Here is a 16,485-nt window from a genome sequence, read left to right on the forward strand (position 1 = left end):
TTTTGGGAAGAAAGAAGAATTTTAGTTAAGTACTTGAGTTATTATTTTAATGAAGAGCAAGAGATTGTGGCTATTTGTATGTCACTTGCTGGATGCTCTTTGTATAAAGATGGTCATCTAATGTAAATGATATAAGCTCAAGTTAATTTGATAATTTTCAACATATTCACTTGTGAAGTAAACAATTATGGAAGTTGTAATTTTGTAAAAGTAAAATGTGTATATCAATGTGAAATGTGAATTTTAGTAGCTTTAGAATTTTATGGTCTGATGAAGAAAATATGAATCTGTCTGATACTATGTTGTGTTAAGAAGTTCCCTTACCAGAGGAGGAGGAGATCTCAACAAGTCATCTAAAATGGAGATTGGAATGGATTCTGCAGATACAAAAAGATATTGAATGTCTCCAGGGGAAAAGAGAGAGAAACTGGACGGGTTCATCTTCCTCCATTATGTCTATGATATAAAGGTATGGATTATTTGGTCAGGGCTCCAAAAAACAAGATGAGTCCCAAGGAAGAGAGAGAATAGAACCTAAGAGAGTATCAAGGATAGTACAAGAGGACTTCAGATATCAATATATGTGTGTGTGTGTGTGTGTGTGTGTGTGTGTGTGTGTGTGTGTGTGTTTAGAAAAAAGGAGGGATTGAGTGGAATATCCCCTTTTAAGAGTTAACATTCCTAGTGAAGTCCTCTCAGGGTTAAAAATCATTAACAGAAAGACATAGTATTACTCTTAGACTATTCTTAGAAGAGGGAGAGAGGCCTTGCATTCCCAGTCAGACACCATCCTGATTCTGCTAGGGAGTGAAACAGTGTACTGTTTCCAGAAAAACCTTACATTGATTCTGTTAGGGAGGGAAATAGTGGAATACTTCCAGAGAAGAGACCTTGCAGTCTTAACCATCTATTTAATAATTGACTGTGAGAATAGTAGCCTGGCTTCTCTTGTTTGATAAGTACTAAACTAAGAAGATAGTAGCGTTCCTTAGAAGATCTTGAATACTTAGACATTAATTCATTTAATAGAAGATCATTAGAAATTTTCTTCAGATACCCTTGCCATCTGGATGGTGATACCTCATCCAGATTCATATTTTATGAAAACCTTTTATTTTTCTCTTGTTGCTGGGTAGATTTTTCATGTAAAGATTGTAACTCTGAAAAGCTTAATCAATCAGGTTGGAAGAGAGGGAACTAGGGAGGAGGGAAACATCCTAGGCCATATAATCTTGTTTGACTGTCACCTAGGGGCAGCTCCTTGATCTTCACTATCTTTGTGAGACTTGGAAGTATGTCCTTTTTTTCAAGAAAAGTCAAAATAAACTTTCCTTTTTTTTCTCAGAGGAGTCTCTATATTTTTTTAAAGTGGATTCTTATCCCATACAAGCTGAAGTGAAAAAAATCAGGGGTAGCAATCTTTATCTCAGACAAAGCAGCTGCACAAATAGACTTCATAAAAAGAAAATAGACTTCATTAAAAGAGATAAGGAAGGAAAATATATCCTCCTAAAAGGTACCAGACAATGAAACAATTTCAATACCAAATATGTAGGCACCAAGTGGTGTAGCATCCAAATTTTTAGAGGAGAAGTTGAATGAGTTACAGGAAGACTTAGACAGTAAAACTCTACTGGTTGGAGAACTCAACCTTCAGCTCTCGGTTTTAGATAAATATAACCATAAAATAAACAAGAAGGAAGTTAAGAAGGTAAATAGAATTTTAGAAAACCTAGACATGATAGAACTTTGTAAAAAGTTGAATGGGGAGAGAAAGGAATATACTTTTTTCCCTGTAATACATGACACACAGAAATTGACTATATACCAGGGCATAAAAACCTAATAATCAAATGAAGAAAGGCAGAAATAGTGAATACATCCTTCTCAGATCATAATGGAATAAAAATAATATGCAACAGTGGGTCAAGGAGAAAGAGAACTAAAACTAACTGGAAACTAAATAATCTCATTTTAAAGAATGAGAAGATCAAACATGAAATTATAGAAAGAATTAATGATTTCATCCTAGATAATGACAATAACGAGACAACATACCAAAACTTATGGGATACAGCCAAGGCAATTTCCAGGGGCTATATTATATCTTTAAATAATTACATGAATAAATTAGAGATAGAGAAAATCCATGAACTAAACATGCAGCTAAAATAATTAGAGAAAGAACAAATTAAAAAAACCTGAATTAAATACCAAATTAGAAATTCTAAAAAGTAAAGGAGAAATTAATAAAATCAAAAGCAAGAAAACTATTGAACAAATAAATAAAACCAAGAGTTGATTTCATGAAAAAAACCAATAAAATTGATAAACCTCTGGTTAATTTGATTAAAAAAGTAGACAAAAAAGTAAACCAAAGTAAAAAAAATTATTAGCATCAGAAATGAAAAAGTTGAACTCACAACCATTGAGGAGGAAATTAAAGCAACAATGCAGAATTATTTTGCCCAACTGTATGCTAATAAATTTGATAATCTAAGTTAAATGAATGAGAATTTACAAAAATATAAGTTACCCAGGTTAAGTGAAGAGGAAATTAAATACTTCAATAACCCTATCTCAGAAAAAAAAGAAATTCAACAAGCCATTACTGAACTCCCTAAGAAAAAATCTCCAGGGCCAAAAAGATTCACAAGTTAATTCTATCAAATATTTAAGAAACAATTGGTTCCAATTCTATATAAAATCTTTGGCAAAATAGGTGAGGACAGAATGTTAGTGTCTGAATGAAGGCTGGATTAGGGTGAGGCGAGACTTGAGGCAGGTACATAAACCAGCTGGTTATTGCAATAACTTGAAGTGATGAGGGTCTGTACTAGAATAGTGATCATGTCAGAGAATATCATGGGTTGAATTTGATAGATATTGCAAAGGTGAAATCAACAGGTCTTGGCAAAATAATGGGTATATTGTGTGGAGAGGTGGAAGTGTTTTCCTTAGGGCAGCAGCATTTGACCAGAAAGCTGTAGAACATAGGAATTAGGATTGGGGTGTTGTAATAAAATAGGGAAGGACAGGAGACTAGCTGGAGCCAGTCCTGTTATCCTCAAGAATCACCTGGGACAGGAATCAAACTATGAACAATGAATTTTACAATGTGAGAGGTGATTGAGATAGGTTTCATGTAAAGGTACAGGAATTCACATTAAAATCTAAGGGGTTTGAAAGTGAGTGATTAGGCATCATAAATGGAAAAAGGGCTACAAACATCAAAGATTGAAGGAAGAAGAAAACAGTTAAGAATGAAGACTTTTAAAAAAATGATAAATCAGATAACTCAATGAATAAAATTAAAAACATTTTTCTCTGAGTTGGTCACACAATTTGCTGTTAATTGAATTATTATTTTTAACTACTCTGGATTTTTAGAATTTTTCATACAGATTTGTTTTCCTTTTTAAGTAGATGACCAGTGAATTCATTTGTTTGGTGTTTTGTTTTCTGTGTACATAAATTTTGAGTTACATTTTTCATTATTTCTTGCATTATGGTGTTCAGGTTATTTGATTTGTCATATTATTCTAGTAGGTCTCTGAGAATTAAGTTGTCTCTATGAATCTCTTGGGAATATGAGTTTTTGTATAGAGATTATATATTTTTTTATCTTATTTCTTTCTACGTTGAAGATTTTTTTAAAACTTAATTACAGTTTCAGCCCTCCAAATAATTGCTGATTTCATTTATATTTTTCTTTTCAATCTATTTTCTATTTTTGTTTTTTTTTCCAGAAGTCCTAATAAGTTCAAGTTTTGCTGTGCTGAATATTATTTTTTGCTGTGCAGGGTATACACTTTGCAATTTTTTTTAACATTTTAGTATTTCTTTCAATATTGTGAATTCCCTCAGGGGCTGGTTGACTCAGGCTCTAGTTCTAGGTTTTCTTGGAAATCCATTTAATTTTTTTTTATCAGGAATTTGTTCAAGACACTAGCTCTAACAATATTTATTTAGAAATGTATTCAGATATTTGGTATATTGGCAGAAGTCTTTTTCCAATTATGTATTCACACAAATTATTTTGGTCCTTTGAAACATGCTGCTTTTTTTATTCCAATTGTCAAAGTTGGGGCTCTTTAATCCTAACACTGTAGATCACAAGCATCACTATTAGTGTGCTTTTCATTAGCATTAAACCTATAGACATGATGTGTGTTATCATTATTTAAGATATCATAGCAAGACCATTGCTCTCTTCTGACTTAAATCTTGAACAAACTGACATGTGAATAAAAATAATTGTGTTTCAAGATTTGGTTTTACTATTGACTTTCTCTGTGACTTTGGGTAAGTCATTTATCTATTTTGGGATATAGTTTTCTCAAATGATAAATGAGTGGGTTAGATTTTTAAAATTGTGAATATTCTCATTCAAAATGTAGGGATTTAATTACAGGTTTCAATAGTGATTGCCCCAAAGAAGGACATGAAGAAAAATAAATTTTCACGCAGATTTGGAAATTAGTAAACTATCACTTTAATATCAATGCCAAGTTAATCATGATTAAATTGCATATTATCATTACTTTCTGTCTAATAACCTCAAAATTCAATTTACAAAGGGATTAATTAATAGGAAAATATAGGATGAGAAAAACCAACCTACCTGTTTTAAGATTTGTTCTCAGAGCATCTCTGACTTGGGCTTCTAAATGATTACAGGTGTAGGAATAGAGCATTTGCTGGGTACAAAGAATTCTCTCTCTCTCTCTCTCACTCACACACACACACACACACACACACACACACTCACTCACACACACACACATCATCATCATCATCCAGCATCTTCAAAACTCATTAATCTGACATTTCTTCTTTCATTAGAGTATTTTTCTTTCTATGACTTTATTAAAAGCAATTTTGACATCCTTATTCCTCAGACTGTAGATGAGGGGGTTTAGCATGGGCACTATGATAGTGTAAAAGACAGAGGACACTTTCCCTTGATCCATGGAACTGACTGAAGATGGCTGCAGGTACATGAATGCACAAGAGCCAAAGAAGACACCAACTGCTGCAATATGGGAGCTACAGGTGCTGAAGGCTTTTGATCTGCCTTCTGTGGACTGAATTTGTAAGATGCTGGAAATAATGAAAACATAAGAGCAAATAATTGTCAGCATTGGGAAAAAGATATTAAATGTTCCAAATGACAGAGTTACCACTTCATTGACATAAGTACTAGAACAAGAAAGTTTCAAGAGTGGAAGGAGATCACAGAAGTAATGATTGATAACATTTTCTTTACAAAATAGAACTCTAAACAAGCATCCAGTGTCAACTGTGGCCTCAACCAGACCCAGTGCATACACCCCACCCACCAACCAGGAGCACATCTGATTGGACATCATAAGATGATAAAGAAGAGGATGGCATATAGCGACATATCTGTCATATGCCATGACAGCCAACATGTGACATTCAGAGATTCCGAAAAAGGCAAAAAAAGAGAACTGAATCATGCATTCAGAATAGGAGATAGTGTTCTTCTTGCACACAAAGTTCACCAGCATTTTGGGGGTGATGATAGTTGACTGACAGAGATCAATGAAGGACAAATTACAGAGGAAATAGTACATAGGGTTGTGAAGATGAGAACTGAGTCTAATCAATATGATCATGCCCATATTTCCCACCACAGTGACCACACAGACACCCAGGAATAGGAAGAAGAGGGGCAGCTGGAGCTCTGGCTGGTCTGTTAGTCCTAGAAGGATGAACTCAGTCACTAGTGAATAATTTCCTTTCTCCATTTTCTTTTGGATTGTAGATTTAAAGGAAGTGGGAACCTTTAGATAGGAGAAGGAAAAAGAAGTTTTCACTTTTGCAAGTCTCAAATGAAGGCAAAGACAAAGAGTCAAATTGTAATGTCATTTTTAAAACATCCTTTTCTATCTTTTTTTTTCTATAATTAGCTGTAGATACAAATTTTTTCAGTGTGTTTGTTGATCATTGATATCAAAGTCAAAATTTGTGACTCAGCTTGACTAATACTCAGATAAAAAAAAAACGTGCAAATCCAATTTGAACTTGAGAAAGCCTGGAGAGATCATTAAATTATAGATTGTTCAAAACATGATTTAAAAATATTATTTGAAGTTAAGACAATGGACTGAATCTAATATGATAAAATTTAATAAGGAGTAATGTAAAATCCTTCCTAGCACTTAAGAGAATCAGTGTCAAGACCACTAAAATCTGCAGGAATGTTTAAATGTCTACCTGTGAAAGAACTAGGACTTCATATGACTTAGAAATATAATGTGAGCGTCAAAGAAATAATGTAATCTTGGACTACTTAAAGAGAGGTAAAGATTTTAGGAATAAGGAAATGATAGCTGGTTAAATCATTTCTTAAGTACTTTGTCCAGTTCTTTTTTCCATATTTGAGAAAGGACATTGACAGAGAACATCCAGAAAAAGGCAATAAATGTTATGAATATTCTTGAGTATATGCCATATAAGTATAATATGAATTACTTGTGAAAGTTTAGCCTGTAGAAACAATGAATTATAGTTACATGAAAATTGTTTTTTAGTGTTTTTAAGGGGTGTTACAGGAAAGAGGAATTCAACTTATTCAGTTTGTCCCCAAGAGCAGTGCATGAAAGTTGTAAAGAGACAAAACTATGCTTCATGTGAAGATGAAATATGTAGGAATTAAATAGAACCCATAGTGACCTGAACTACCATATCTTCAGGTAAAGATTGGATGACCACCACTGTCATAATGGTATTGTGGTAAGGTTCTGGGGTATGGTTTGGACTGGGTGAAAGATCCCTTTCAACTCTAAAATTTTGCAATTCTAAAATTCTGAGCTACAGTCACTTCCAAAATCTCCATTTTTTAATAAATAGCCTGTTCCTATTCAGCCCCATTCCAACTTCAGAGATGGGTAGAATGAAATATAGAGATACTTTTTATTTTGCAAAGTCCTAAGGTTCCATGAATCTCTTTTTTGAAGAAGAAATTAATCAAATACGCACCTTCCTTCATCGGATCTTAGACTAATACTTCTGGAGCATAAATTTCTTCTATGAGGCTTTTTATGTCCTGGCAGAGATTCTTCTACTCCTTTAAATGTTGTTGGGAATTAAGGATGGGAACTTAATCTCTGAAATTCTCTGGCAGTTTATTTGATTTGAAGATGATTGTTTCTAATTGTGATTTTATTCAGAGTATGCTCTTCAGCATTGGAAAAGAAATGGTTTATCAGTGTCAATGGAGCTTCTAATGATGTAAGTGGAGGGTTTTATAGTGATTTATAAGCTTCCAGGGACTTCATTAGTAAGTCAAAGACAGAGACTCTCAGAGGGACTTATCTCATAAGGGATCTTCTCCTTTCTGGGATGAAGTCATTTCTTCCCAATTTTTTTTTTTTTTTAACTTTCTCTTCATGTGCATAATTGATGCAGAGAAAGGTGGGCATGTTGGATTCAGTTGGAGACAAACTTTGTAAATCTTTTGTTTGCATTCTTAAGGCAATCTTCCTTCTTCCTTTATCATCTAATTTAGGCTACACTTGAGGATCTGATCTTCAATTTGATTTGTATTGCATTGTCTTCTGGTGGGGCAGCTAGGGAGCTCATGCTCTGGAAGCATTTCCAAGACCACCCAAAAGAGACCCCTCCCCCAAAGGCAAAATCTGCAATGAGGGACTTGGATCACTCCCAGGTCACCACCAGTCCATGGACTCTGAGGGAGAATTTAAGGAAATGGAGCAATGGGATCCATCTCTTTTACCTTCCAGACTACAGATGAAACTATAGTCAGCTAGCCTGACTAGTTCAATCAGCTACCCATATGGTCTTCTCTTTAAACTCTTCTTAGCTTTTCTAGTATTTTCTTATGTGTTGTAATTTCTTTCAATAAATCTTTTTTTAGTTTTTTTTTTCTTTTGAAAGGCAAACGGGGTTAAGTGGCTTGCCCAAGGCCACACAGCTAGGTAATTATTAAGTGTCTGAGACCGGATTTGAACCCAGGCACTCCTGACTCCAGGGCTGGTGCTTTATCCACTACGCTACCTAGCCTCCCCTCAATAAATCTTTATCATCTTTTCACACCTGCATTCCCGGGTCTGAAATGTGATTTGTCACAGACAGTAATCGAACCCAAGCGACCAACAGCAACATAATGATCTTTCAAGGTCATGATCTTAGTGCTTTTCCTAGGAATTGGCATCTAGAATGAATTTGAGTTGAAGAAGGGGAATCTTGGGCAGTATCTAAGTAATCAATAATCTTTTTTATGATTGAAGCAGTTTGAATCCCGAAATCATGTTGAGGATGATGAGGCAGTTGAGGAAGTTAGATAACTGGGAGGCCTGAGGACTCAAGGGAGGAATAAGAAGTGAGGAAAAGAAGTGTGAAAGTCAGTCAGTGAACTTATTAATAAGAGAAGGAATAAAGTGAACTAGAAGTCAATAGCTGTCCCCAGCAAAGATCTCAATATGATAATTGCTGAGAGGTAGGAATAGATTGAAAGTCTAGAGGAGGTAGGGTCTTCCAAAGAATACATTAGGTTTTCTTGCTTTTCTTGTGTGAGAAAGAGTCTCAAAATTTCATGTCTTCAGGAGAATGTTAGATTTCAGTGAGCACCAGAAAAATAGAAGAAATATGAAAAAAGAATAAGTTTGAAAGTGAATTTCTTAATAACAGAGAAGAGTTCTAGAGCCAGATGGAGAAGAATTTGCAGTAGTAAACCAGGCATCCCATTGCCTGAACAGGTTGCATGAGAAAGGGCAAAAGAGAGTGAGCCAAGCACAAGACCCCCTGTAAATGCCCCTCTGTGGTGGGTAGAATAGGGCAGCATTTAAGAAGTGGTTAACACCTAGTATAGGAGGGGTTAATACCTGGTTTAAGAAAACATTTCTTGTGCATGCATATCTGATCTACTGCAAATGTGTGTTATCAAGGTCAAGCTATAACTACATACATATGCACACACACATACACACATGCATAGAAACATACATGCACCAAAGTAAAGGATTGACAAACCAAGGTCAAGCATATAACCACACACATACTTACACACATAAATAAATAGTTATATCATCCAGAGTGACTTAGAATTCACAAGAACTTATGAAGCATCTGTTGTCAGAAATGGGATTTACAAAAGCCAATACAGAAGGGAAAAACAAAACAAAACAAAGCACTTCAACAGTATAGAAAAATTACAAAATTAATTTTCAGTACAAAAAGATTACAAGATTTCTCTGTTCCCAAAGTTCTATCAACTCTACTTTGTTAGTACACAAGCAGAGCTTGAACTCACAGGACCATTTGATATCTCAAAACTCAAGTCAGATAATTAGTATTTCTTACTCTAATGAGAGAAAAAGGAAGAGAGGCAATACCAGCCTCCATTACCAAACCTCCAACAAATCATGTCATTTATTGTGCTTTAGCTCTGTAACCATTCATGTTATCCTTAATGCCATGATGTCATCTACCGTGTTCTGTTCTTTGTTCTGTATTCCCCCATAAGTATATAAAGTGAATTGTCCTTGTTTCAGGGTCTTTGGCATAAATATACACAATCCATTGACCCATTTCCCAATAGAAATGTTAGCTTATTTAAAGAATTGTCTTATCTTAACTTTTAAATTTCAAATACAAAAGTATGGGGCAGTGATGGAATAGGGAAAGTGGATTTAGTCCCACTCCAACCTCCTAGAGGACCCATTTCTTCTTATGTATTTCCTGGTACGAAAAGGACAGTTTCTCCTGGAAGACTGAAGCTGAAGATCTTGTTGTCTCTCTATCTCAAATTTCACAGGTCTGACTCTGTACCTAAGTTAAGCATCTTTGTTGGGAAAAATTGTAGATTTTTGTGTCTGTGTCTGTGTCTGTTTAGAGAATTGGGAGATAATATGTTTTCCTATATACTTTATTAAAATTCCAACTTTATCAATTCAGACTTCATTGGACCCATATACATACACATATACATATTTAATAATCCTATGTATCACTTGAAATAGTTTAGAGTTGTGAAATGTTATGATCAAAATGTGCACTAGACTATGAATGTTTTCTAACTTTGGGATATTAGGAAACTGCCTGCGTTTCCAATCATAAAAAGTAGACATTAAATTCAACATGGAATTCAGAGATTGAGTAATTAAATTTCTTAGCCAGGAGCTATCCTTTTTCATTGTATCTCTTTTTTAGGGTGTTTTTTTGCAAGGCAAATGGGGTTAAGTGGCTTGCCCAGGGCCACACAGCTAGGTAATTATTAAGTGTCTGAGACCAGATTTGAACCCAGGTACTCCTGACTCCAGGGCGGGTGCTTTATCCACTATGCCACCTAGCCGCCCCTTTTCATTGTATTGCTTGAGGGGGGAAAAAGTTTATTTCTTAAGTTGGGATCCCATAGCAGGGCAAAACAAATTGCTTCAAAATTTCTGTGTTTGAGATAACATGGTTCTAAGTGACTAATCTGAGCAAGGATATATATGACTACCAGTAGAATTTGATTCAATTAGCCCAGTAAAATAGTTCTTGAAGCATAGTATACCTAGAGAATCTTCAAAAATCATCTAAAAAGTACTAGAAACAATTAGAAACTATAGCAAAGTCACAGAATATAAAATAAACCCTCATAAATTCTCAACATTTCCATTTATGACTAGCAAGATACAGCAGAAAGAGCTAGAAAAAGAAATCCCATTCAAAGTAACTTCAGACAGTATAAAATACTTGGGAGTCTACCGGCCAAAACAGACCCAGAAACTTTATGAAAGCAATTACAAAATACTTTTCCCACATATAAAATCAGATTTAAGTAACTGGGCAAATATCAACTGCTCATGGATAGTCCAAGCTAATATAATAAAAATGACAATTCTATCTAAATTAAAATACTTATTTAGTGCCCTACTAATCAAAAGTCCAAAAAATTATTTTGAGTTAGAAAAAATTGTAATTAAATTCTTATGAAAAATAAAAAGTCAAGAATTTCCAGGTATTTAATGAAAAAAGTGTAAAAGAAGGTGGCTTAACCCTACCAGATCTAAAATTATATTATAAAGGCTCAGTCATCAAAACTGTCTGGTATTGGCTAAGGAATAGAGTGGTAGATCAGTGCAGTAGACTAGGTGCAAAAGTGATAGCAATAAATGATTATACCAATATCCCATTTGATAAACCCAAAGAGTCCAGCTTCAGGGATAAAAACTCTGTCTTCAATAAAATGTGTTGGGAAAACTGGAAGTTAGCATGATAGAAACTTGGATTAGACCAACATCTCAAACCATATACCAAGATAAGATCAAAATGGGTACAGAATTTAGATGTAAAAGACAATATTATAAGAAAATTAGGAGGTCAAGGGATAGTTTACCTATCAGATCTATGGAAAGGGAAGGAGTTTATGACCAAGGAAGAGATGGAGAACATCATTAACATCTAATTTTTTAAAGATATTAAGTGAGTTACAGGAAGAAACAGACAGCAAAACTATACTAATAGGGAACAGTCCCTTCCCACAATTAGATAAATTTAACCAAAAAATAAACAAGAAAGAAGTTAAGGAGGAGAAAAGAATTTTAGGGCAATTAATTATGACAGACCTCTAGAAAAAATTGAAAGGGAATAGAAAACAATATACTTTTTGTAAGGACATGGCAATTACACAAAATTAGGGCATAAAAACCTCAAAATTAAACGTAGGAAAACAAATCTTAAATTCATTCTTTTCAGATCTTAAAGCAACAAATTTGCTTTTAAAAAAGGGCAATGGAAAGATAAATTGAAAATTATTTGGAAATAAAGCAATCTTTTCCTAAAGACTAAATGGATCAAAGAGCAAATCATAGACTTGATAATTTCATTAAAGTATTTGACAAGAATAAGAGACCATGTAAAAATTTATGGGATGAATTCAAAGCATGAATTGGGGAAAATTTATTACTCTAAATTGCAAAAATTTATTTTATAGAACTAGAAAAAACAAAATTCATCTGAAAGAATAAAAAGTCAAAAATATCCAGAGTATTAATGAAAAAAAAAAATGAAAGCAAGTGACCTAGCAGTTCTAGGTCTCAAACTATATTATAAAATAGCAATCATCAATACTTTCTCATACTGTTTAAGAACTAGTTTGGTTTATCAGTGGGGTAGATTAGGTCCACAAAGCACAGAAGCAAATGATCTCAATAAAATAGTGTTTGATAAATCTGAAGACCCCAGCCTCTGGGATAAAACTGACAATTTCATAAAATATCTGGGAAAAATCAAAAGCAATATGGAGAAACTATGTGTAAGCCAACATCTCATACCCAATACCAAAATAAAATAAAAATAGAGATGTAATTTAGACAAAGATAGACACCATAAGCAAACTAGGAAAGCAAGGAGTAGTTTAACCTCTATGATCTCTAGGGAAGGGAATATATTATCATCAAACAAAGAGATTAAAGAACATTATAAAATGTAAAATAGATAGTTTTGATTATATAAAATCAAAAAAGTTTTGCACAAACAAAACCAATGGACTTAATATTAGAAGGAAAGCAGAAAGCTGGGAAGCAATCTTAATAGTAAGTTTTTAACACAGGCTTCACTTTCCAATTAATAGAAAATTGATTCAAATGTATAAGAATACAAGTCATTCTTCATTTAATAAATATCCAAAGATGTGATCAAATAATTTTTAGATGAAGAAATCAAAGTTATCTTTAGTAATAAAAAGAAATAGTCTAGCTCACTTTTGAATAATTAAATGCAAATTAAATTAAGTATCACTTCACATCTATCATATTGACTAAGATGTCAGACAAAGAAAATGATAAATGTTGAAGAGGATTTGGGAAAACTGGAACACTAATGCACTGTTGGTGGAGTTGTGAACTGATCCAACCTTCTTTTGAATTTTTTTCATTAAATCCCTGGACATTCTTGACTTTTTATCTGAGTGATGCACAAATGGCACACCAATTGTGATTTTTGATTTAGCAATATCACTACTAAGGCTATATCCTAAAGAGATAATTAAAAAGGGGGAAAGATAAAAAGATATTTCTGGTGACAAAGATTTGGAAATTGAGGGAATGATCATAAATTGGAGAATTACTAAATAAGCTGTTTTGTATGAATAAAATCATATACTATGGTGAAATAATAAATTATGAGGAGGATGATTTCAGAAAACAAGTGGAAAGCCTTATATGAACTAATTTAAAGTGAAATGAGCAGTACCAAGACAATATTGTACATAGTAAGAACAACATTGTATGATTATCAACTATGAATGAGCTTTTCACATCAATATAATGTTCCAAGACAATTAGAAAGCACTCATGATGGAAATGGCATCCACATCCAGAGAAAGAATCCATGAATTCTGAATTCAGAATGAAGCATACTATTTTTCATGTTTTTTCCCTTTCATAACAAGACTAATATGAAAATATATGCACATATATGACCGATATCGAATTGCTTGCCATTTTAGGAACAGGAAGAGAAGGGAGGGTGAAAAATTTGGAATTCAAGATTGCATAAAAATGAAGGTAAAATTGTCTTTACATATAATTAAAAAAGATGCTTTGGCTCATGAGGAATGTGTGACCTTAGAGGGTATTTGAAAAGGAGGTGTGGAATAAATTGACTATAATTTGATGTGATTTATGACTCTTGAGATGTGTGTTTCTAATGAAATGAAGTCAGAGGTTAGTTAGTGAATATGAGGCAAGGGCTCTTATCAATCTCTTAGGCAATCAATCATCCTTTGAGATTACTTTAATTGATAGCACTTCTATCAAGTCAGATAAAAGGAGTACATTTTGACAAAGGGGTTATAGATACAAGACAGGGTTAAAACAATAAAAACAACAAGAAGGAATTTACTAGGAGAAGACTGGGCAATAGTAGATAAATAACATTAGGTCAAGAGTCACAAAGACCTACTATAGAAGAGGGGAAAAAGGGAGTATATGAGCACTGGGCAAATTCTACTCTGAATAGATTTGGTTCAAAGAGGGAAGAAGGAGGTGGGAAAGGGAAAGAAAGGGGAAGAAGGGACTGGTAGAAGGAAAGAAAAAGGCAAAAGTAAAAGTTAAAGTTAAAATTTAAAGAAAAGTTAAAAAGGGAAAGAAAGCAAAGTATTGGTGAGATGGAATAAGAAGGAAGAAAAAGAATGGATCAATGGGGAAATATAGCATAAATACAGAATTATCAACCATTACTGTAAATGTGAATGGGATGAACTCTCCCAAAAAAGGAAAGCAGATAGCAGAATGGATAAAAGCCAGAATCTTACAAGATATTGTTTAGAAGAAACATGTTTGAAGCAGAAGGATACATCCAAACTAGAGGTAAAAGGTTGGAGCAAAATAAATTATGTTTCAGCAGAAGTGTAAAAAAAAAATCAGGGATAATGATTTTGATCTCAGACAGAATGTAAGCAAAAATAGATCTCATCAAAAAGCTCAAACAGGGAAACCAAATCTTAAAAGGCACCATAAGCAATTAAGTTATATCATTATTAAGCATATATGCACCTAGTGGTATAGCATCCAAATTGTTAGGGGAGAAATTGAAAGAATTACAAGGAGACATAGATGTCAATACCATACTAGTGGGGGACCTCAACCTCGCTCTCACAGAACTAGGAAAATCTAAGCACAAAACATACAAGAAGGAAGCTGAAAAAGTGAATAAACTCTTAGAAACTCTTAGAAAACTTAACCATTCAGAAAACTGAATGGGAATAAAAAGGAATATACCTTTTTCTCTGCAATACATGGCACCTATTCCAAAACTGACCCCTAACTAAGACATAAAAGCTTTAAAATCAAATGCAGAAAGGAAGAAATCATGAATGCATACTCTTCAGATGATGATAAAATAAGAATTGCATGTAATAAAGGACCAGGGAAAGATAAACCAAAAGTTAATTGCAAAGTATATAACTTAATTTTAAAGAATGACTGGATCTACAACAAATTATAGATATATCAGTGATTTCAAGAAGAAAATGGTAAAATGTGACATCTCACTAAAATTTATGGGATGAAGTCAAAACAGTTTTTAGGGGAAATTTTACATCTATAACTGTTTATATGAATAAAATAGAGAAAGAGATCAATGAAAAGGAAATGCAACTAAAAAAGTTAGAAAAAAATCACATTAAAGATCCCCAATTCAATACCAAAATAGAAAAGCTGAAATAAAAAATGAGATTAACAAAATTGAAAGCAAGAAAATCATTAATAAACAAAACTAAGTGTAAGTTTAATGAAAAAAAAATTTTAAAGTAAAGCAACTTTTGATTAATCTCTTTAAATTAGGAAATAATACCAAAAAGGAATAGGATGAACTCACCATCAAAGTGGGAGATGAAAGAGATAATTTGGGACTATTTTACCCAATTGTATGGCAATACATTTGATAACCTGAGTGAACTTTATGAATGTTCTCAAAATGAAATACTATCCAGATTGATAGAAGAGGAAATAAATAAATAAATAAATAAATAACCACATATCAGACAAAGAAATTGGAGAAACCATCAGCAAACTCCATAAGAAAATGTCTCCAAGTCCAGATGGATTTACAAGTTAATTCTTCCAAACATCTAAAACCAATTAATTACAATTCTATGTAAATTATGTTAAAAATAGGAGTTGAAAGAATTCTGGCAAATTTCTTTTATGACACCAATATGAAACTGATGCCTAAACAGAAAGAGTCAAAATAAAGAAAGAAAACTATAAATCAATTTCCCTAATGAAAATTGATGCAAAAATCTTAAATACAAGCAATGACATTACAACAAATAATACTCAAATAATGCACCATGTTCAGGTAGGATTTAAACCAGGTAGGTAGACATTGTTCAATATTAGGGAAACACTTAACATAATTTAATAAGAAATCAGGAAGAAAACCAATAGAAATTATATGTTTATCTCAGTAGATGCTGAAAAAGCCTTTAACAAAATGCATCCATTCTATTAGAAACACTTGAGAGTATAGATATAAATGGAACTTTCCTTGAAATAATGAATAATATCTATCTAAAAACATTAGGTGTGAAATAAGGATGTCCGATATCACCATTAATATTTAGAAATATTATTAGAAATATTAACTTTAGAAATAAGAGATGAAAAGTAAATTGAAGGGATCATAATTTTCAATGAGGAAGCAAAACTTTCATTCTTTGTAGATGATATGATGATATACTTGGAGAACCCTAGAAAATATATTTAAAAAGCTAACTTCAAACAATTAACAACTTCAGAAAAGTAGCAGGATCTAAAATAAATCCATATAAATCATCTTCATTTTCTATATAAGAGCAACAAACCCAAGGGCAAGAGATATAAAGAGAAATTACAATTAAAGGAACTGCGGCAGCATGAAATACTTGGGAATCTACCTCCCAAGATACACCCAGCAACTGTATGAACTCTTACAAAACACTTTTGACACAAATAAAGTCAAATCTAA

The 16,485-nt window shown here is 33.1% G+C and overlaps 1 protein-coding gene across 1 annotated transcript; it reads right to left on the minus strand.

Annotated features, from left to right (window-relative positions):
• Nucleotides 1-4,841: 4,841 nt before the first annotated feature.
• Nucleotides 4,842-5,803, minus strand: LOC141487925 (olfactory receptor 8G1-like). Its single transcript, XM_074187525.1, has one exon. The coding sequence runs from the start codon at nt 5,772-5,774 to the stop codon at nt 4,842-4,844; it is 933 nt and encodes a 310-aa protein (XP_074043626.1). The 5' UTR covers nt 5,775-5,803.
• Between the last annotated feature and the right edge of the window lie 10,682 nt (nt 5,804-16,485).

The sequence above is a fragment of the Macrotis lagotis genome, chromosome 1 (assembly GCF_037893015.1).
Source record: "Macrotis lagotis isolate mMagLag1 chromosome 1, bilby.v1.9.chrom.fasta, whole genome shotgun sequence".
Taxonomy (NCBI): domain Eukaryota; kingdom Metazoa; phylum Chordata; class Mammalia; order Peramelemorphia; family Peramelidae; genus Macrotis; species Macrotis lagotis.

Bases quoted from the DNA above. Each gene is read 5' to 3' on its own strand.
- LOC141487925 (XM_074187525.1), bottom strand. From the start codon at position 5,774: ATGGAGAAAGGAAATTATTCACTAGTGACTGAGTTCATCCTTCTAGGA.